At 33.9% G+C, this 22,322-nt stretch overlaps 1 protein-coding gene across 2 annotated transcripts in view; it reads left to right on the forward strand.

Annotated features, from left to right (window-relative positions):
- LOC130682133 (probable ubiquitin carboxyl-terminal hydrolase FAF-X) overlaps nucleotides 1-22,322 on the forward strand; it is a 164,592-nt gene that overhangs the window by 40,954 nt on the left and 101,316 nt on the right. Inside the window, exons 11-20 of one of the 2 annotated variants that reach the window (XM_057496276.1) lie at nucleotides 4,983-5,189; nucleotides 7,498-7,634; nucleotides 9,212-9,345; nucleotides 14,179-14,266; nucleotides 16,366-16,708; nucleotides 17,952-18,047; nucleotides 18,520-18,731; nucleotides 20,205-20,445; nucleotides 20,776-20,925; nucleotides 21,728-21,848. In XM_057496276.1, coding sequence (XP_057352259.1) covers nucleotides 4,983-5,189; nucleotides 7,498-7,634; nucleotides 9,212-9,345; nucleotides 14,179-14,266; nucleotides 16,366-16,708; nucleotides 17,952-18,047; nucleotides 18,520-18,731; nucleotides 20,205-20,445; nucleotides 20,776-20,925; nucleotides 21,728-21,848 — 1,729 coding nt within the window. Of the gene's footprint in view, nucleotides 1-4,982; nucleotides 5,190-7,497; nucleotides 7,635-9,195; nucleotides 9,346-14,178; nucleotides 14,267-16,365; nucleotides 16,709-17,951; nucleotides 18,048-18,519; nucleotides 18,732-20,204; nucleotides 20,446-20,775; nucleotides 20,926-21,727; nucleotides 21,849-22,322 lie in introns of both variants that reach the window. The other variant, XM_057496275.1, reaches the window with a different exon arrangement.

Genomic DNA, 22,322 nt, shown 5'->3' on the forward strand with positions numbered 1-22,322 from the left:
TACCTTTGTTCACCATGCTAGAAGTTTGTCAGATTATTGATCCTTTCAGAGAACCAAGTCTTTATTTCATTAGTTTTCTCAATTTTTATTTTCAACTCTATTCGTTTTTGTTCTCCTCTTTTACATTTCCTTCCTACTTCTTGTTTCAGGTTTTATTTTGTTCTTTTCCAGTGTTCTTAAAGTGGCTTTGATTATTCATTTAAGCATTTCCTGTGTTCTCATATATGGATTTAATTCTATATGTTTCCCCCTTGCCACTGCTTTCATAATTGCATATATTTTATGTAAATTTTGCTGCATTTGATTTTCACTTATAGTTTATTATGTTTTTAAACTCTATTAAGGCATCTCTTGAACAACACAGAACTATGTTAGTTTCAAGTATTAGAATATTTTTCTGTCATCTTTTCGTTTATTGAGTTATAGTTTGATTCCAGTGTGGATGGAGACACAGTTTTACTTCCATTCTGTTAAGTTTGTTAGTGTTTGTTTTATCACCCAGGATATCATCTGTCTTGGTATGTTTTCTGTGGGTACTTTGAAAAGAAGTTGTATTCTACTATGGATGAGTGCAGTGTTTCTGTATATGTCAAGTAAATCCTGTTGGTGGATGGGTTTTTTAGTTCTCAAGTATTTTTGCTGATATTCTGTCTAGTAGTTGTGTCAGTCACTTAGAAAGGGAAGTTAATTTTCTGCCTCTCATTATGAATTTGCCTGTCATTTCCTTTGAATTATGTCAGGTTTTGCTTCACATATTTTGCATCATACACATATTTGGTAATTACACATTTAGGTTTGCCATGTCTTATTGGTGCACTGACCCATTTCCAATAGATACGTGTCCCGTGCATTCTCTTGATAATTTTTTTACTCTAAAACATGTTTGATACTGATATAGCCACTCCTGCTCTCCTTTAATATTTAAGTATCTTTTTCCAATCTTTTACTTTGAGCTTGCCTCAGAATCTTTTCATTTTACAAAATAAAGAACCTCTGTTAATCTTTGCCGTAGACCATGTGTACTTCCTAGTGATGGATGAATTGTGAGGGCTTAAGCTTATTTTTGGTCTTCTGTGTCCTCTGTTATTCATTTCATCTTTATAGTCCACCCATCCTGAGTTAAGTATCCATTTTTTAAATTTCCGTTATGTTTTGTTTTTTTTCTCGATGGCCTTGCAGAATTTGTATGGCTGCTTTAACATCTTTAATAATTGTAACATCTTGTCACTTCACTTTAACATGTGTCATTCACCTTTTTTTCATTCAGTTTAACATCTTCCTGATTCTTGTTATGTTGAGTAACTTAGAACCGAAAGTGAAAGTTTTTTTTCCTCTAATGAGACTACGAGGACATTTAAACCTTCTGTTTTAACTGTTTTTTTTTTCTGATACCACCAAGGCAGGGGAAGAGGAGAAATTCCCTTTTGTTACTGTCTGTCAGATAGAGCTCTGAGTTCCTCTCTCATCCTCCCTGTTTCTTAGGTCGACCATTCCTTGCTCCTGGGCCAGAAGGAAGTTCAGACTCCCTGTGTGTTCCATGGTGGGGGTGTTCTTATTACTGCTGAGCCACAGTAAATGTCCTGACTGTCCACCAGGCCTTCTTTGACATCACTCAAAAGTAAGGGCTTCTTGTTACTTTTGGCTGGCAGAAGAAATTCTCCCTACTTGGGCTTCTCTTTTATCACTCAGGTGTTGGGATACTTTGTTTAAAGTCTTATGAAGTGTAGGTTCCCCACTCAACTTTTTGTGGTGTAGGTGGGTAATGGTCATAATTTTTTCTGTATCATTTGTCGGGATAGGATATTTGTTTTCTATCATACCGTGTTGCCCCTTTCTTGGTTCTTTGACTATACAGGTGTCTTGTGGCGGGGAGGTGCCAGTGGCGGTGGGGGGCTCTTACATCATCTGCATGCATCAGTGTTTCCATATTGCTGGCTTCTTCCAACTTCAAGACCATGGTATTTGAAACAAAAGAAAATCCAGGGAAGTCAACGACCTTGTTCCTCAGATTTTGAAGTCCTAACTATTCTGCTTGCTTTTCTCTGGTTTACAGATTATATTTGTTTATGTATAATTCCCAGATTTTTAAGTTGTGTTTAGTGGGAGAATATTTTGTTTTCTCCAACACAAAAGTATTTTTTTTCTGGGGGGGGTCATTTTAAAGATTATTCTTGGTCAACAATTTAGAATTTTTCAAACTTCTTTTCTTCATGTTCGCTTTTGTTAAAAAAGTTTAAAAAGTTCATGAACATGTCTCTCCAGGCAAGGGAAACAAAAGCAAAAATGAACAAGTGGGACTATATCAAGCTGAAAAGCTTCTGTACAGCAAAGGATACCATCAGTAGAACAAGAAGACATTCTAGAGTATGGAAGAATATATTCATAAATGATGTATCCAATAAGGAGTTGACATCCAAATGATGTAAACAGCTCACACAACTCAGCAAACAAAAAACAAATAATCCAATTTAAAAATGGGCAGAAGCAAGAATGGACTAACAGTTACCAAAGGGAGAGGGAATGGGGAGGATGGATGGGAAGGGATGGATCAGGGGGAGCATTACAATTAGCATACATAGTGTAGCAGGAGGGGACACATAAAAGGCAGACAGTACATACAGAGAAGACAAGTAATGACGCTATAGCATCTTACTATGCTCATGGACAGTGACCGTAATGGGGAATGTGGGGGGGCCTTGATAATAGAGGGAGTCTAGTAACCATAATGTTGTTCAAGTAATTGTACATTAATGATACCAAAAAAAATGTAGGCAGAGGATCTGAACAGAAACTTCTCCAAAGAAGAAATTCAGGTGGCCAACAGGCACATGAAAATATGCTCCACATGGCTAATAATCAGAGAAATGCAAATTAAAACCACAATGAGATACCACTTCACACCAGTTAGGATGGCCAACACAGAAAAGACTAGGAACAACAAATGCTGGCAAGAATGCAAACAAAGGGTTACCCTGCTACACTGCTGGTGGTAATGTAAATTAGTTCAGCCATTGTGGAAAGCAGTATATATGGTGGTTCCTCCAAAAACTCAATATAGAAATAACCATTTGACCATGAATTCCACTCCTAGGCACTTACCCTAAGAATGCCGCAGTGCAGTTTGAAAAAGAGAGATGCACCCCTATGTTTATCGCAGCACTATTTACAATAGCCAAGAAATGGAGGCAACCCCTACGTGTCCATCAGTAGATAAATGGATAAAGAAGATGTGGTACATATACACACAATAGAATATTATTCAGCCATAAGAAGAAAACAAATCCTACCATTTCAACAAGATGGATGGAGCTAGAGGGTATTATGCTCAGTGAAAAAAGCCAGGCGGAGAAAGACAAGTACCAAATGGTTTCACTCATCTGTGGAGTATAAGAACAAAGAAAAAATTGAAGTAACAAAACAGCAGCAGGCTCACAGAACCCAGTAATGAACTAACAGTTGCCAAAGGGAAAGAGACAGGAGGATGGGTGGGAAGGAAAGGATAAGGGGGAAAAAGAGGGCATTACGATTAGCATGCATAATTTAATTCGGAAGGGACACGGGGAAGGCAGTATAACGCAAAGACAAGTAATGATTCTGTAGCGTCTTACTGCACTGATGGACAGTGACTGTCATGGGGTATGTGCTGGGGACTTAATAATAGGGGGAGTCTAGCAACCACACTGTTGCTCATGTAACTGTGCATTAATGATTCCAAAATAAATAAAAGTTTAAAAGGCCTATTGCTTTATGGGTCCACCCTGTTTCTCAACACAAACTTTTCCCAGTTTATTTTTATTGTAAAATACATATGCCATAAACTTCACCATCTTAAACATTTAATGTACAGTTCATTTGTAAATATGTTCATAATGCTGTAAATACGTTCATAGTGTTACGCAACCATTACCACCATCCATCTCTGTGGCTCTTTTCATCCAGTTAAACTGATTATTTTATTCATTAAATTAATGTTAATGCACCAATTTCACTCTCACTATGCTTTGACAGCCCTCTGGTTTGACTATATGATTTTGACTTCTGTAATAAGTACCTCATGTAAGTAGAATTACACAGTATTTATTTTTGTGGATGGCTTATTTCACTGAGCATGATGTCCACAAGTTTGACCCATGTTTGTAGCACATACGAGAATTTCCTCCCATTCAAAGTGATTAATATTCAATTTATGGATATGCCACATTTTGCATATCCAATATTCTCTTGATGGATACCATGTTTTAGTCGCTGTGCATAAAAAATCCTGCTGTTCAACACTGGTGTAAAGATGTTTCCTTGAGACCCTGCTTTCCATACTTTTGGTTGTTTACACAGATTTGGAATTGCTGGGTCATAACATAATAGTTTCTAATTTTTTGGGGAACTATACTGTCTTCTATACCACTGCCATTTTACATTCCCACCAACAGTGGCCAAGAGTTCTATTTCCTCCACATCATTGAAAACACTTGTTTTCTGTTTGTTTTCTTTAATAGTAGCCCGGCTGATGGGTGTAAGGTAATATCTCATTGTAAGTTTGATTTGCATTTCCCTAATGATCAGTGATTTTAAGCGTCTTTTCATCTGCTTATGAGCCTTTTGTGTATCTTTGGAGAAATGTCTGTTAAGTCCTCTGCCTGGTTGTGTTTATCAATCGGTTTATGTTTTTTGTTGCTGAATTTTAAGACTCCTAAACATTTTGTATCAGGTATTCTTTTTCATCCTTTCAATGTGCAGTTTTGAAGTTAGTAGTTATAAGAGTTTAAGTTGTAAATAGAGATCTTCTTTTTTTTCCTGGAAGTTCGATCCTTCTGTCCCATGAGTACTGTCCTGAAGAGACTTGGGTAGTGTTCAGTTATACACTTAATTTGTTTTTGGATGTTATGAATTCAGTATACTTTATTGAAAGCCATGTAATTAAAGCAGTGTTGATATAAATATATGCATGAATTTGGTATTTATGTAATTCAAGTATTTTCTTCTAGGCAAGTTGGATAAATGCAAGTAAAAAGCAACGTGAAAAGCTACTTGAGCTGATAAGTCGTCTTGCAGAGCACGGTGAAGATGACATGTTGGCACAGAAGGTGTTGAACCTTCTTTGGAATCTGGCCCACAGTGATGATGTGCCTCTAGACATCATGGACCTTGCTCTTAGTGCCCACATAAAAATACTAGATGATAGTTCTTCCCAGGTATGGGAGTGTTTTCTTTGCTCATTTTTTTTCTGACTTTCTTCCCTCCCAATTAGGATGACTTCTTGTTGAGAGGATAGTGCCATTAATTTTGTTCCTAAAATAATTTTGAAGAATTAACATTTATCATAAACGTCTGGCTTCCTCTCACTTTTTCAGTAAGTTTTCTTATCATTCACTAAGTGTGTATCACTTTGCTAAAAGGATCTGTGTAGATAAAACAACTGTATAAGTTGTTTTAAATGTACGATGGTGAACTAGAATCATGAAGTGGTAGTCAGTAGTGACTTTGGAGGTAAGGTAGATTATGGCTGAAAAGAAGTCCATAAAATTAACGGAACTCCAAATAGAGCTTTTTCCCTATGGGCAAATCACAACAGCTTTATGCCTTTTTTTTTTTTTTTTTGCTGATTTTATGTGTTTTTATACTAATTTTACTTACATTCTTTGACTTTCTCCTGGATTTCTATCTGTGGTTTTCCATCCTACTAACAGGTGGTTTAAATAATTTAGTAAAGATGATATGTTCCCTTAAAAAAAAAACGACTGGGCAGAGTTCTCTGCTTTCAGTTGGACTTGAATTTAATCATGGTCAAGATACAGTTCTCGGGTTTTGAAAACCGGATAGTTGTGAGGGTTCAGAAGTATTTCCTGAACTGAATGACTTAATCAGAAATATGTCATACGTACACACGCACATATAGACATAGACATAGGTGAATAAACTCAAAGAATAGCTTTACCTGGCATATTAAAATCCCTTAAGATGTCACTTACAGTTTGTGGGCCAGTAAGTCCTGTTGATATAAACAAATTTATTTCAGTTCTGAAGATACAAACTAAAATTTACCAACTTGTCCTTTACAGATAGATTAAAAACAGGGAGCTTCATAGTTGTCAGCAATACATTGTATTATTTGCAATAATTCATGTAGAGTTTCAAATTTTTCGAAGGAAAAAAATTCAATCGTTTTATCAGATGATAGTGTTAACACTGTACTTGATTTACACTGTTTATGAATGTGAATCAAAGCAAAATACTTGGTATAAACCCTGAACTGTTACTTCCTCCTTACATTTCTTATTCGTATCATTGCCTTAACACGGTGCCTTCCACATTGCCCCATTATTAAGTACTGGGTTTCATGGAATTTAATAAAAGTGTTTTGCTTTTTTCATCTTCAGCCTTCATTCGTCTTTGTTACGGAAAACCAATAAATACATCGTTCTCTTTGCTATCAAGCCCAAGATGCTTTTAAGAGCCATGACAAATTTAATATTCATGTATAAATATTTTTAAATTCATAAAGATGTGCAGAATTCAACTCCACTCAGTATTTTCACATCCAGATGTTTTTCTCTGGGAAATGGTGTGAAGACACCACAATATTTGTGGACGTAGACATTCTTTACTGTTCATACAGTGAAAAATGGAAACCACCTAAAATCATGAATTGTACTCTGTAGTATATATTGTGGCCATTAAAATGACTATTGATGTCCATAGTATTTAATGAAAACACTTATAGTATGGACCTTATTTTGTTTCTAAAAACAGACGTACAAGTGTTTGTAAAATATTCTTCCAGGGAAGGTGTTAAATGAACATACAGAACTGTCTTTTCCCCCACGCATGTATGCACAAAAACAGAATCATTACAGTTAAAATTTTGTTAGGTACTGAAATCTGAATTTCTGATTACTAGTGATCTTAGGTAAAAATCTGGAAGGAGGTAAATAAACCATGGCAGAATATTAGAAATGAACTTAGTCTTTTAATATTCTTAGTTTTTCTTTAGGTGATTACTTACACTTATTTTCTCTAACATTGTTTGTATATTGGTTTGTTTTTATTTTAATGATTTTTTTCCTTGCAAAATTATACTGTGACTTTATTGATGAAATACACATTTCATTGATCTTTGTTCTTTTTAGGAAAACAGGCTAACGCCAATATACATGTTTTTGCTCAGTTTTATGAGTAAAAATGATATATCCACATTTTACGATTTGTTTTCAAAATCAAATTTCTTGTTAATGTGCCTAAATTCTTTGGATTTATGTTTTGGTAGATAGATTTCTGAATTCATGGATCACTGAATTTGTATAGTAGTGTTTTACATTGTGGAAGTTGAGTGAAAGTTTCAAAATAAGAACATACTTAAAGCGTTCTGTTGGAACCAACATCATAATTTTTGTGATGCTTAGCCGAGAGGTTTTTCTACTTTGTAACTCTCAGAGTAATTTGAAATTAGAGTTATGTTAAATACTGGTCCATATAATCATAACTTTTTGTTTGTTGTATAAGGATCGAGACACACAGAAGTTGCAGTGGATAGATCGCTTCATAGAAGAACTTTGCACAAATGACAAGTGGGTGATACCCGCACTGAAACAAATACGAGAAATTTGTAGTTTATTTGGTGAAGCCCCTAAAAATTTGAGGTAAGACTTTTCATACAGAAAATTTTCTGAATTTTTATGTTCTGTTGAAACAGATATTAGTGAAAACAAATTTTAAGGAAGCAAGTGTAGGAAAACAAGAAACTTAATGAAGGTTTGAAACAAAACAACAGTTCTTGATTGTGTTCATTTTTGTATTTTATGCCACAAAAGTGACATACTCAGGTTACATAACAATTCAGTATCAGAGTCAAGATTTCGCCGTGGACTCTTCATTCAAATTGTCTTGAACTTCCAGCAGTTAATGCCATACGTTGTTTTTGTATGGGTTGTATTCATCTCGACTCCTCATTTCATATTAACATTTCTCCCAGTTTTCTTTCCTTGGCCCAGTACGCATTCTTAGCCCACATGAAAGTATTTCACACAGTCCCTTATTATTCTTTAATTGGTCTACTCTTCTTGTATTTCTCAACATTTTTTATTAACTTTAATTTCATACTAGGGAAGAGGGGTGATAACCTTTATTTCAATTTAAAAGTTAATTTTTTAAGATAAGACTATAACAAAAATAATGAAAGACGGTAAAACTTTAATGACATATTTTACTTTTTGTTTAGCTGTTTTTTTCTTGAACACCTTAATGTGATTTATTTGGTCTTTATGCTAAATGGTGGTTATTGTAATAATTTATGCTTTTATAATCTTGTGATATCTTTGGAACTCATGACATTCAAAGAAAAAACTTGGTGTTAGTATAAGAGTATCCAAAATGTAATTATGAGTTAATGAACCCCAGTTTTGTCTGACTGGGTGTAATCTTAGAAAGACTCTCTAACCTTGTAGAAACATTTTTCTTGTGTCTAAGACAATTAAACTGTTGCCAAGATTCTTTACAGCTCTAGATTGATATGGTCATACATGTAAACAGAATTCCTGTTTAACAAAATTACACAGTGTCACCGTTAATGGTTTTGTCATGTTGAATTATGCTTCTTTTTTTCTAGTGCTGGAAAGAGTTCATGAAATTGGGAAATTGCATGGAGATAAATACTGGGAAAACTCCTGTAATAATCTGTTAATACCTTTTTGTGAAGGATGTATTTTCATTATGCTTGACCCACTACATATGTTTTGTCATATCTCAAACTCATCAACTTTCCGCTTGCACTTGTACAGGAAATACTGTATATGGTCTTCCAAGGCTGGTGATTTGATAACCAGTAAACTAATAATGACATGAGTTTTGATTTGTTACATTACTGAAAATGGCAAACGGGAAGGGAGCCTAGATATCTTTCAAGTGCCCTCCACGGCAAAATTGGCCTCAGTGTTCCAGAGTGAACCTTTAATGATTAATATCCTTGATGAAGTAAACTTGCGTATGTGCTTTGATACTAGTACAGTATGAGTATAATGGATAATATTGGAATAAATATTTGTTTTGAGACATTCTTTTAAGTTGCTTGGTATTTTATTAAAAGGAGGATTATTCAGCTTGTATTATGAATGTAAAACCTTTTAAATTTGTAAAGTACTAGGTAGAATATAGTCTGTAAACTCTTAGTCATAACAGTGTTCACTGGCCTAATTAAACTGTTCGGCTGTTCTCATTTTAGTAAGACTCAGCAAAGTCCTCGTGCATTTTATCGTCATGATTTAATCAGTCAACTTCAGCACAGTCATACCTTAGTTGCTCTGGTGGCAGAAAACCTTGCAGCATACATGAATAGCATGCGGCTGTATGTTAAAGGTATGTATTATAACCTAAAATGAATTATTACGAATGAACACGGTCGTCCTTCCATGTTTTAATTACATCAGAATGACAGTATGTTTATTTTTAAGAGGACCAAGAAATGGAATTGAATTAGTTTTATGACTTGTATTCATTTATGTGTCCACCGTGGCCTTCCAGATCTCACACAATATAAAGTTTAGGCCAGCTTTTCAAGGCACTGTATAAGGCTGTGTCTCTGTTTATTTCATTGGATTGATTTTTTTTTTTATTTTCCCATATCTGGAAAGTCTGTCTGCTTTTACCTGTATTTGTTGCTACTCTTTTGGACATGCACAACTCTCTTTGAACCTTTGCTTTCTTACTGCCACAACTTTTAACTGCCTTTCAAGAAAACTGGATGCTAATTCTCCTGTTGTTAATTCTGCCAAAGTCTGATCTTTCATAATGTTGTAATCACTTCTAATAACCCTGAATTAATGTTTTCCGTTGTTCACAGAAACGTAGTAAAAATCACTAGATTAGTAGTCACTAAATATTCTCACCAGTTCTCAGAATCTGAAATTGTTTAAACATATTATAAATATTTGTAATCCTCAGTATTTGGCTAGAACAGTGGATTCTGTGTATGAGCTTGTACCTTTAGTGGTTGTGGTACGGTATAGTTGAGTAATAAGTTACTTACAAAAATCCTCACTTCTTTACTAACACACACGTACCCATATAAACGTTAAAGAAATGTAGTGATAATATTAGCAACTCTTCAGATACTCCTAGTGATCTAATTATATCCTGTTACTCTTATTTTTACCCATTCTGTATACTCTGGTCTTACAGCTAAGTATCAGGTGCTATAATTATTCCCATTTCAGTACTACCAATTGGAATCCAAGATTCCTTCTTAGCCAGACAGTTAGATAGGGAAGGCAGGATAGGCATAAAACTTGATTAATTTTCTCTAGCTTGAGCAGCCAAAATAAATAAGCCTGAAGTTTGTACGTACTTCTCTCAACTTTTCTATGCTATCAAGCTTTCCTGGTGGTACAGAGCCCCCCTACCTACAGTTAAGACCTTTTCCAAAAGTCGAGTCAGATACTTAAGTCTGTGATCATTTTTATTTACCTCATTTTTGCATGGTTTAATGTTACTTTCAATGTCATAGTTCATAAAGACCAAATGGCCAAGGCAGTCAGTTGGGAGCACAAGTTGTATTTGTGTTCCTGCTTTATCTCACTCATGATCACAGGAAGGTCAGCGTTCTTCATTTCTACCTTTATATTGCTTTTTTGCAAGCTTAGAAATACAAATGCATGCTGTATAGTTAAACTGCCTAGATTTAAAGCCTAGCTCCAACCCTTAATAGCTGTATAACTTGCACGTTATTTAAGTTTGCTGTGATTAGTATTTGCCAACATACCAAGGACTTGAATGTTTATTTTATTGAGTTCATCTGAATTCATTTATTTCGTATTACTTGTTTCTTTTACCCATAAACTTTTCCTCCTCAGTAGAATATTTTCCAAGTCTGACTAATGTTGCTTAATTAGTTGGTTTTTCAATGTAGGGATAATGTTAATTCTCCCAACTAAAACTTGTAACATTAAATGTATTCTGTGACATAGAAGTAACAATGACACAAATTATGGTGATTGCATCTCTGTAAGAAGCATGTTGCATAAATCTCTTCAAGATAAAGTAAGATTCTTCCAGTTCACTGATGTTTTCCTCAGTTTTATTTAATCAGTATTATGCATTTGCCATGATTATATTCCATTTCTACTGTCATCTTTGATTTTGGAAAAATTATTTGCCCACTGGCAGCAAAACAACTCTGTTTTCATGTTATCTTAGAGCAGCTGAATAAAATGCCTCTTGAGTTTTACATGTGGCAAAACCAAGTTCTGTTGACTCCTTAGTGAATTCCTTCACTAACCACAATTTTTCATCCTGAATCATTTTTAAAACTTTCTTAAATGGTGCACCAATAAACTATAATACAATTTTGTTTCTTTCTTCTCAAAGTGTTAGTTGCCATTTTCTTCTCAAAGTGTTAGTTGCCAGATTCCTGAAAAAGCTTTATAGGACATACTAATTATTTTAACTTGTGTTTTGTAAGGACTGCCCGTTCCCATTACTCTTGCTGTTCTTTTCATTATGACATTTGATTATTTTCAGGACCGTTCACTAACATAAAAAGAATTCTTTATATGTGTGATTCAACAACAGTGCAGTATCAGAATACATAAATATCCTGACATTGACTTATGCTAATTCACTTGGTAGACCTATTTCATTTCTACGTGGCAACTGTAAAGTATTTTTAAATATTGTGGGTTCTTATAATTTAAAATATATTTATAACTAGTATTCATTTTATTAAGTTAATAGCTCTTTGGGAAAGTGAATTATATTCAGGCTTATCTCAGGCAGGTTTTACGATGAGACTTGGACATTTTAGGTAAGAAAGCAAAATTTATTTAGACAATATATAAGCATGTCCAAAGGATAATAGGTGTCATATCTCACCAGCCAAATCTATGACAATTTATCATCAAAATAGTGATGCTCTGGATTATAACCTTTCCAGTTTATAGGTCCTCAAGTCAATCGTTACATGAGTAGATAAGCTGAGGAAAGTGTCGACTAATAATGTAGGAAAAATAATGGATTATAAAACTATTCAGTGAAAGTTTGATGAGTACCAGAGTATGGACATAGTACCAGCGCATCTTCCGACAAATTATTAATTACAAAGGGAAGAGTGAGAACTCTTTAGTGGAGAAACTTGTTGGGAACATCTTGAGTGATCTAAATTAACATTTTAAGTATGGGGACAGACCAGTAGCATATAACAGTGTAAGGGAGTTAATGGTATTATTTTATGAAAGGTCCATAACCTGAATAGAACTAGAGATAATATGAAGGAAACCCAAACTGAGTGGCCTTTGACAAAGAGCTTTACTTTTTAAAATAATCAAGGTAAGAAACAAACAGATAAATTAAAATTCTAGGTTTAAGAGGACAGTTACATTCAGTGTGTGTGAACTTAGATTTGATTGATTATAGACTGAGAGAAGGGAAAGCCTAAGAACATTATTGGGATAGTTAATGAAACCTGAATATAAGCAGTGGATCAGACATGTTTAAAATCGAACATACTATGGTTATGTCCTTGTTATTAGGAAATAAACCTAGTTGTGAGGAGTAGAGTGTCATGTTTTCAGTTTATTGTCAACATAGTTACATTGACAAAATTGATGTAAACGAATATAAATGTACTGATAAAACAAATTGGCAAAATGTAAATAATTGGTATACCTGGCTAAAGAATAGTTCCTTGTGTTATGTTTGTGCCTTGTGTATAACTCTGAAATTATATCAAAAAAGAATGTTACGTCATGCTCTTCCTTTCTCACCACCCCCAATCCTGCTTAAGTAAGCAGACAGAGAAAGTTTTTAGATAAAAGGTTTTAAAGGGGTAAAATAGCAGGTAAAGTGGTAGTCCAAAGTTTAGTAGGTGCTTCAAAATCAGTGTTCTGGAAGAAAAGACAAAACTTTTTTAAGTAGTAGAAAGTCACTTCCTGCAATTTTGGGAGCGTGTGGTTTGGTGTAATTGACAACTTTAAGGAAATAAGCAATATGATTTTAGGGCTGCCAATAGGTGTTCATACATGTGGAAATAGTAAACGGTCATAATGCATGTACCTTTGTTTACCAATCCGAACACATAACCAAATGTTCTGTGTAGTCCGTCTTTCAAGAAATCAAGATTTTATGTCTAGTTGAAGTTTTTCTGAGACGAAAAATGTCATTTTTGAAGACTTGGGTTGCCTTTACCAATTCTAAAAGAAGCTCACAGAAGTAGAATTCCTTGATATCAGTACTGACATACATAATGTTAAAAGATATGTATCTCAGAAATATCAGTACCTTTTGTTGAAGATAATTTCCAAATTCTCCAAAACTACAAATTTTTGAAATAAATGTTTTTGGTTCTTCAGTGGTTCACAGCCCTTGTTGGAGGCCTTGTGTCTCCTCTGCCACCATAAACAATTTGGTGTTTTCCAGATACCCAGCTTTATCTAATTCTTCTGTGACTTTTATTTTCCTTAATATTGACATAAACAACCAAATGAGAATTTTTTTAAGACAGACTCCTGTGCTGTAAAGTGAGATGTCATCCAGACAAAAATACTACACATAGTACTTTTAGAGCTACGTTCTTTTGACTTTTCCTTTTCCAATAACACACAACTGAGAATTTTTTCACTCAGCATATAATTTTAACAGAGTAAGTTCAAAGGACTTGCTCATTTTATATTATAAAAATAAAGGATTTCCAGCCTTGGGTAAGCCTAGTTACCAATAATTTATAATCATTATGGGTGTGTAGGTTTTTTGAATATTTGAGACTGTTAACAGATACTCATCTGGTAATTGTACAACAACTTTATCAAATGCATTTGAACTCCTGTCACCCTAAATTATCTGTGAAAGTACTTAATGCTATTTTCTATACCAGAAAATTTTTTCCTTGCAATAACAGGGTTTAGTAGAAGAAAGAAAAATGAAAAAAAACTATAAACTATACTTAGAAATTGCTTCAGTGAATGTGAAGAATAGAAGGGGGATTATGCTGAAGTTATTTGTGATCGCACATTGAGCAGATCATATTTTCCTTCAGATTATGTGAAAAGTGTTGGTTGTTGGTAAATTGGGTATATATAAATACCACTGTTACAGGCTGCCTATTAATGATAAATGCTCATTGCCTTTACTTACTTTGGATAAAGTCAGCAGTGATGTGTATATACATGTGTATAATCCATTGTTTTTGTTATTTTGAAGAACATGAGAACTGTGATCCACAGACTGTGAGATTTGGAAGTCAATACAGTCATGTTCAAGAAGTCCAAGAACGGCTTAACTTCCTTAGGTTGGTTCTAAACAATTAATGTTATCTTTAAGGGACATAAAAGGCGTACTGTGTTAATATTCTCTAGAATTTAGTCTTTTGTTTGATGGACATTACACCCTGCAGATGAATGTTTTACACATAAGAACCATTGCCAAAAAGTGATGTGACATTTCCTGTGTGATCATTACTAAATAGTTTTAATTACCTGAGGGGAATACAGAAATTTTGCCTATCTTTTAAGCCAAAGCTAAATGTAGTCTTGGGCTGAATTTGTCCAGTAATGTCTAGCTTTAACGACATGGATGTGGATATGGATATATAGAAGTTTCTTAGAAATGCAGCTACCTATCATAGCAGAAAAGAATAGATGAATCATAAGTATTATAAGCAAAATTTCCAGGACACAAAATTTTTCATGAAATCTAGTTATTTATTATTTAGGTTAATTCTTGGGAATTTTCTCTTTAAATTATGTACATTGTATATGCTATCAATGAACCGTGTAATCATTGATGGGAAATATTTAGATTTATACATGAAATCTTTTTAAGTCCATAGTTGCTTTAAAGAATCTTATAATCTGCTCAAAGGTTTGATCTGATCTTTTCAGATACAGGTGTTTTACATCAATTCCACTTGAGAAAAATTATCTTACCAAGTTCTATGATGTTTATTTAAACTGCCCTTTTTTAAAACCATCTGGAAAAAAGGACTTGCCTCCACATATTGAGACTCTCCTGTAGTCGATCATTATTTTTGATGAGTGTGTGCTGTATCTCTTAGGTTTTTATTGCAATAGAAACCTTGTTGAGGGATTACTTTGTTAAAGTTTAGAATCAGAAGACCTTTTATAGTTCCTGCCTTATAAATACCTAGAACTGCAATTCATCAAAGGGAAACAGAACTAAGAACTTATGCCTACTGTATAATTGATTTTTTACAAATCACCTTATCCTCATAGCAACCCTGTGAGGCAGGTGACATTCCAGTTTGAAATAAGAAAACTGATGATTCAGTTTGGGAAAGTTAACTTCTTTGAAGTCACACAACCAGCATGTAATTGAACTAGACTACCCATACTGTGTGTCTTACTTTAAAATCTGTTCTTTTCTGTGACACAGCGCTTTTTCAAACTTATTTTAGAGCTTAATTTGAAACTACTGCATTTTATTATTCTGGGTCTCATCTTCCTAATTCATAATTGAACATAGGAGGGATTGGGTAGGATTAAAAGCTAAAAGGCTTTTTCATACTCAGACCTAGAAATACAGAGGTATTAGAGACATACAACCGTGACCCAGAAGAAGTAACCCATTAGCATTAAATAATCAACACACTGTTGGATAAGAAGTATTAACATTCTGATAACTAAGAATTAAATTCAATGAAAAATCATTAGTCCAATTAAATTAGCTTCTGTTTCCTCTTACTGTCTTTCATAGAAACAGAGTAGGTGGAGAAGTGCTCCGGGAACCTAGAATCTAACTGAGGGAAGGGATTAATTGAAGAGGAGTCTTCAATTTCAGTACACTTTTTTTTTTAGTGGACAGAACTGATAATCACACAACCAGAAATCCCCAGACTAGAACAGTTTGATTATTGATAAACATGCTAATGACTTCTGACATAGAAAAAAGCTAAAATTTTATGTAGGTTATTTTGTTTATTGTGGCCAGGTACTGAGGTTATATCTTCAGAAGTTTAAATTTTGTAAGCAGCGTGGTTTTTTAACAACATTCAGTTATCCCTGACGGTCACTTAAGGTAATACCTCATTTTCCAGTGAAGCCACCATGTAAGAAGGGAGCTTTAAAACGAGTATCTGGTTTCAAAAGCTAAACTTCTTGAGAGCAAGGGAAAAGAGAAATACTTAGGGTAAGTAACAGAATTGCTAGCACGGTGCAGTTTTCCCATAATACATGCTTGTTGGTAAATGAATGAATATTGGTGCTTATTTTACTACCATAAGTGTCCAAGAAATAAGTTCTTTTTAAAGAATACCTTTTTAGCTGTAATTAAAATGTAGTTGTGACAAATGTATTATTTCAGGCATATAGAAATTGTGTTTGAGGATAAAATTTTATAAAACTAATTACTGATTTCTGAAATTTTTCCAAGATTTTTATTGAAAGATGGCCAACTGTGCCTCTGTGCTCCTCAAGCAAAACAAATATGGAAATGCTTAGCAGAGAATGCAGTTTACCTTTGTGACCGTGAAGCTTGTTTTAAGTGGTATTCCAAGTTAATGGGGGATAAACCAGACTTAGATCCTGATAGTAATAAGGACTTCTTTGAAAGTAGTGTGCTTCAGCTTAATCCTTCGCTGTTAACTGAAAATGGAATAAAATGTTTTGAACGAATCTTTAAAGCTGTTAATTGTCAAGAGGGGAAACTAGTAGCAAAAAGAAGAGCCTACATGATGGATGATTTGGAATTGATAGGATTAGACTACCTTTGGAAGGTAAGTGAGAAGGAGGAACTCTTGTTTGCAAACATTGTGCCTGAGTTGTTTTTTAAAAAAAAAAATAGCTAAAGGGTCATAATTTAACGATTAGGTTATATTTATTTATTCTGCTCTTGTACTTGCCCTAGGAACCTAGGGGGAGTATTTGTTCACCTTCAGCATCCTGTGTCACCTATTTTTGCTAGTGGCTCTTGTGTTTTTTTTTCTCTCTCTTCTTTTACCACCTGCCTTGATGTTTCTTTTGTACTTATTTAGAATCTTTTGAGATATATACAAGTGCACTGATAGTTGTAACTTGCATCTTTCATCCTCCCCTCGTAAGTCATTTTTTCCACTTTTTATGAGGCCATGGTACATTTGATGCCAAAATGACTGATGGACAGAAGAGAGGGCTATTATTTGTAAGGAGTTATTAATAGTTTTACTGACACTGTTTAATTTATGATACATTTTAAGAACTGGAGAGTGAAATTCTATATTCTGTTTAAGGCTAACATTTCTATTTTGATAAGTAAATCCTGTTGCCATCCTTTAAAAATCAAACGTATTACATTGTTGTATTTCATCGTATATTTATTTTCATTGTGGATTTTTTGTTTGCAAATTGTAGATGGACTAAATGTTTGATACGGTGTTTCACCAGAATCAGTGGTGTTCAGACATTTTTAAACAGTTAACCACCGTGAATAAAAAAAATGATATAATGCTAGCTGATAAAGAAATAAAAGCCTGCTTTTTCTCTGCTCAGTCCCCACTAGCTGCTTTCTTTTCCCTCCTTAAATCTTTTAAAGGGTCATCAGCCCTGAAATATTCTTAAAGACTTAGGATTCCAAACATAGTTTAAAACCCAATGATTTAATTGGACAAATTGATAAATGTGCAGAAACTGTGTTTGACAGCATCGCCCTTTTGTTAAATGGTTTTTCTGTGTAAATGCTTTACCTTGTTTGAATTTCTCCTTGAAAATCTCAGTTGACCCACCAAATTGCAGAGTTAAATAACATTGGTTAAAGTGCATTTTGTTCTTTTCATTTTTAAGCAAACTGCTCTGTGGCAAAAACTTGAAATTTGGTTATATATTAATCCTTAATTTTCAAGTTTACGTAAATTTATGTTATGGTTTTACTTTATCGAAGTTAAATTGCCTAATACTGTATTAAAAATAGTGAGTGAATGAGAGCTTATGTGCCAAAACAAGATACAACTTGAATGCTAATATTACTATAATTCTGGGTTCTAGGTTGTGATTCAGAGTAATGACGACGTTGCCAGCAGAGCTATAGATCTCCTTAAAGAGATGTATACAAAACTTGGGCCCAGATTACAGGTCAATCAGGTAAGATTTGAAATGCATAAAAACTTTTATACAACTAAATTGAAATTAATTTTGTGTTTAGTAGAATCTTTTTAAACTTAGGGTTAATTTTTAAACTAGAAATTAATCTTGTTCAAAATAGGTATTTAGGTATTTAATCCACACCTGCCCCCTACAAAATGGTAACTCAGTTGATTGTTCTTTGGTAATCATTCATTAGGATGTAAGGATTATTTTGAATATAACGTTGTATGTTGAGACAATCAAAAATTGACTGAATTTGACATTTAGTCCTGAAGTTTTTACTTCAATTGGTATATGCTTGCTTATTTTCTTATTACGAGCTTCTTTTTTGTGTTTTATTGTCAAATATGATATGATTGAGTGTTACCAAAAAGTTGAGATTTATTGTCTTTAATTGGACTAATATAATTTTTTATGTTTAAATTTCAAAGCAGTCTGAGCTATTTGGACAATCATTTATAATTTATAGGTAGTTATCCATGAAGACTTCATTCAGTCTTGCTTTAATCGTTTGAAAGCTTCGTATGACACATTGTGTGCTTTGGGTGGCAATGAAGACACAATTAATTTTGCAACGCAGGAAGCCATTCGAATGGTTCGAGTATTAACTGTGTTAAGGGAATACATAAATGAATGTGACGGTGATTATCATGAGAAAAGAACAATTCTACCTATGTCAAGGTTTGTAAGAAATTTATCTAGTAGAGTAAACTTAACAGCTGTTATTTACTTTGCCAGTTTAACCCCATGTATGATACATGGGTTAAAAGGATATTAAAGAAATTTTTCATTTCTGGATTTTGTTGTCCTGCCTTTTAAAAATTTACTTGAAAACATTGTTCTCAGCAATGTGCTGAATATGATTGTGGTTTTTTTCTCCTTATTTGAAATTGTTACACGACCTTTTTTTTTTTTCAGACATTTCAGATATTGTTAATGTACAATTACTTGAACAACATTATGGTTACTAGACTCCCCTTATTTTTTTTAAATTTTGGTATCATTAATCTACAGCTACGTGAGGAACATTGTGTTTACCAGAGTCCCCCTGTCACCAAATCACCCCCCTATACCCCTTTGCAGTCACTGTCCATCAGCATAGTAAGATGCTGTAGAATCACTACTGGTCTTCTCTGTGTTGTGCAGTCCTCCCTGTGCGAACCCCCTGCCACCCACCACATTGAGCAAGCTAATTATAGTGTCCCCTTTTTTCCCTCCCCCACTGCCCCCTTGTCCTTCCCTTCGCACCCATCCTCCCCAGTCCCTTTCCCTTTGGTAACTGTTAGTCCATTCTTGGATTCTGTGAGTCTGCTGCTGTTTTGTTCAGTTTTTTTCTTTGTTGTTATACTGCACATATGAGTGAAATCATTTGATACTTGTCTTCTCCACCTGACTTATTTCACTGAGCATAATACCCTAAACCTTTTTTTTTTTTGAAAGTAGAAAGTTTTGAACTTTATTTTTGTGAGGCATTCATTCTCACTAAGAACAGCTTTCTACTTCTATCTTTTGTAGTTCCATTCTGTTACCACCATTACATGCGGTGCTGGTATTTTGTAGTTGATGTGTTTTTAACGTTCCTTACCCATTTACACTTTTAACACTTAATTCCTAAAAGCTGCTTATTCTGTAGATAAAACAAGTATTTTTAACCGTACATATATACATAACCATAAAATTATATACAAATTCTGAATTACATATATAACAAAGACGTAAGTAAATAAACTCAGTAGTAACAATTTAAATGGCATCTCTAGTTTGGGAGAAGTTTATAGAAAAGGTAACCATCACATTTTTAAAATTGTGATTATTTATAAATGTAAAATTGCTTCTTGAATGTGATTTTTATTTTCCACCTTTGAGAGAAGAAGAAAAATACTTCAGGATGAATTTTGTTACCAGATTTTTTACATTAAATATTTAGTAAAATCATGCATTTTCACAGTTCTGTCCAAACTCTCAAGCTGAAGCTCTTTCCACATTTAAAAAGTTGTTAGTGAATTAAACTTTTGTACCTTAGAAGAAAAATTGTTTGTTTGGTATTTATCTTCCTCTTACCTAATGTGAAAATACTGAATTCCCAGCTTTATGTTCTGGGCACTCTGCTGAATATGATTGTTTTTTGTCCCCTTATTTAAATTTTTTTTCCAGAGCATTCCATGGTAAAGACCTTTTTCTTATAGTTCAATTTCCAAACCATGGCGGACAGGTTGATGACTTGGACATACGGTCCCATACAAACGATACAGTTGGTTCAGTACGGCGATGCATTCTCAATCATATTAAAGCAAATGTGGCCCACACAAATATTGAACTCTTTGTGGGTGGTGAGCTTATAGATTCTGAAGATGACAGAAAGCTAATGGGACAGTTACACTTAAAAGATAAATCAGTAAGTACATAAAATTTTCAAATATTTCCCCAAAAGTTAAACAGTTGAAACTTCTCATGTATTTACTGGATGTTTCTTCAGCATCTATTGTGTGCAGTCTTCTTTGTTAGGTGTTTGGGTTATTATCCTGTATAACGTAGGTTATTGTGACAGTAGTGTATTATAGAAAATAAACTTCTCATTGCTTATCTTGGGTAGGATTTTTAAAAAATATATTTCTAAAATTAAAGCATGAATTTTTAAAGTCTTTTTGAATCTACGTATCATTGCCATACTTTGTTGAAGATACTTTCTCTTGTTTTTGCTACTATTTTATACTATGATTTCTAGGTAATTACAGCCAAACTTACACAAGTGAGTTCCAACATGCCTTCAAGCCCTGATAGTTCTTCTGATTCTTCTACTGGATCTCCTAGAAACCATTATAATCACTACAGTGATGGCCCCAGTCCAGAAGTGGAAAGTTGTTTGCCTGGGGTAGTAAGTAGCTGCTATATATATAAGGCATTGCTCTTCTTTGGGAACACAACTATATGTAAAGAATACTTTTTCTGAGGACTTTGTAACTTTATAGATGGGCAAATATCAAATAAAATTACTCTTAACTATTAACTTTTGATGAATTTGTTAATTTTTGAAATTCAAAATGCAATTACCTTATAGTTATTATACCGTTTGCATAGAAATAATCTATTACAGTGGAACAAAAAGTACTATTAAACATGCACATGTAGAAAATACTACTGTACCATCAGTCATTTCTCTGGAAATGTTTGTAAAGGTGATCTGCTGTCTTTCTCATATCTAAAAAACAACTTATGCTTTTCTCATACTCTGTTCCCCTTTCTCCCTTATGAATTGTTACAGGTACAGCAACACCAGCCACTTCATGTCAGGGTGATTTGCGTCTTGTCAGTAACTGTTTTAGCAATCTAGTCAGCAGTAGTTACCCCTGAAGGGGTGAAGTGCCTTCTGCATAGATAGCCTCTGAGGGCTTGGAAGGTCCATAGTTTGTTTACAAAATCAGAACACTTGTCACAAAGAAATTAACCTAATTAGCTTAGAAAGATTAATAAATTGCTAAATTTGCAACTTAAAGATCAGTGGATTTATAAAAGTAAAAAGGTGGGGAATGCAGATAATTTCAGGAATTAAAAATGGCAAATGCAAAAGAAGTGCTGAAGAAATAGGGAATTCATTTAGGGACAGTGAAGAGATTAATTTTGAATAAGAACTTTATGACATAGTTTATAGGTAAATTTTTTTGTATTCTATATTCCAGATAATGTCACTGCATCCCAGATATATCTCTTTCCTTTGGCAAGTTGCAGACTTAGGTAGCAATCTGAATGTGCTACCTCTTAGAGATGGAGCAAGAGTACTTATGAAACTTATGCCTCCAGGTAAGAAAATTGCCTAGATTCCCACTCCCACCCCCTAAATGCTGAGAAGTAGATTAAAAATAGATTACTTCCCATGAGGTATTTTTCATACTAGTCTGTTACAAGGATCACCATGTGAGCCATAAACATTGATAATGCGAAATTTTCCACAGATAGATAAATAATACATAGGAGCATGTAATTTAAGAAAAGAATTTTAATTAACTAATGCATGTATTAAAAATCTAGGATTCTTCAGAGGCTATAATTGAAGAAAATAATATTCTACCTCACCCATCCTCACCCTCCATTTCTTTTTAAAGAGAGAACCATTTTCAACGTGTAGCCTCTACTTACTGCCTATACCACATTTTCTCTAAGTAGTGTTTGTTCATACCATTATTTTTTATGCCATTTAGATATTACTAAATGCTGATTTAGTTTAATGTAGATGGAGATTATTTGTTACATCCTCTCACATCCTTCTGGTCATCT

Source organism: Manis pentadactyla, chromosome Y (assembly GCF_030020395.1).
Source record: "Manis pentadactyla isolate mManPen7 chromosome Y, mManPen7.hap1, whole genome shotgun sequence".
NCBI lineage: Eukaryota > Metazoa > Chordata > Mammalia > Pholidota > Manidae > Manis > Manis pentadactyla.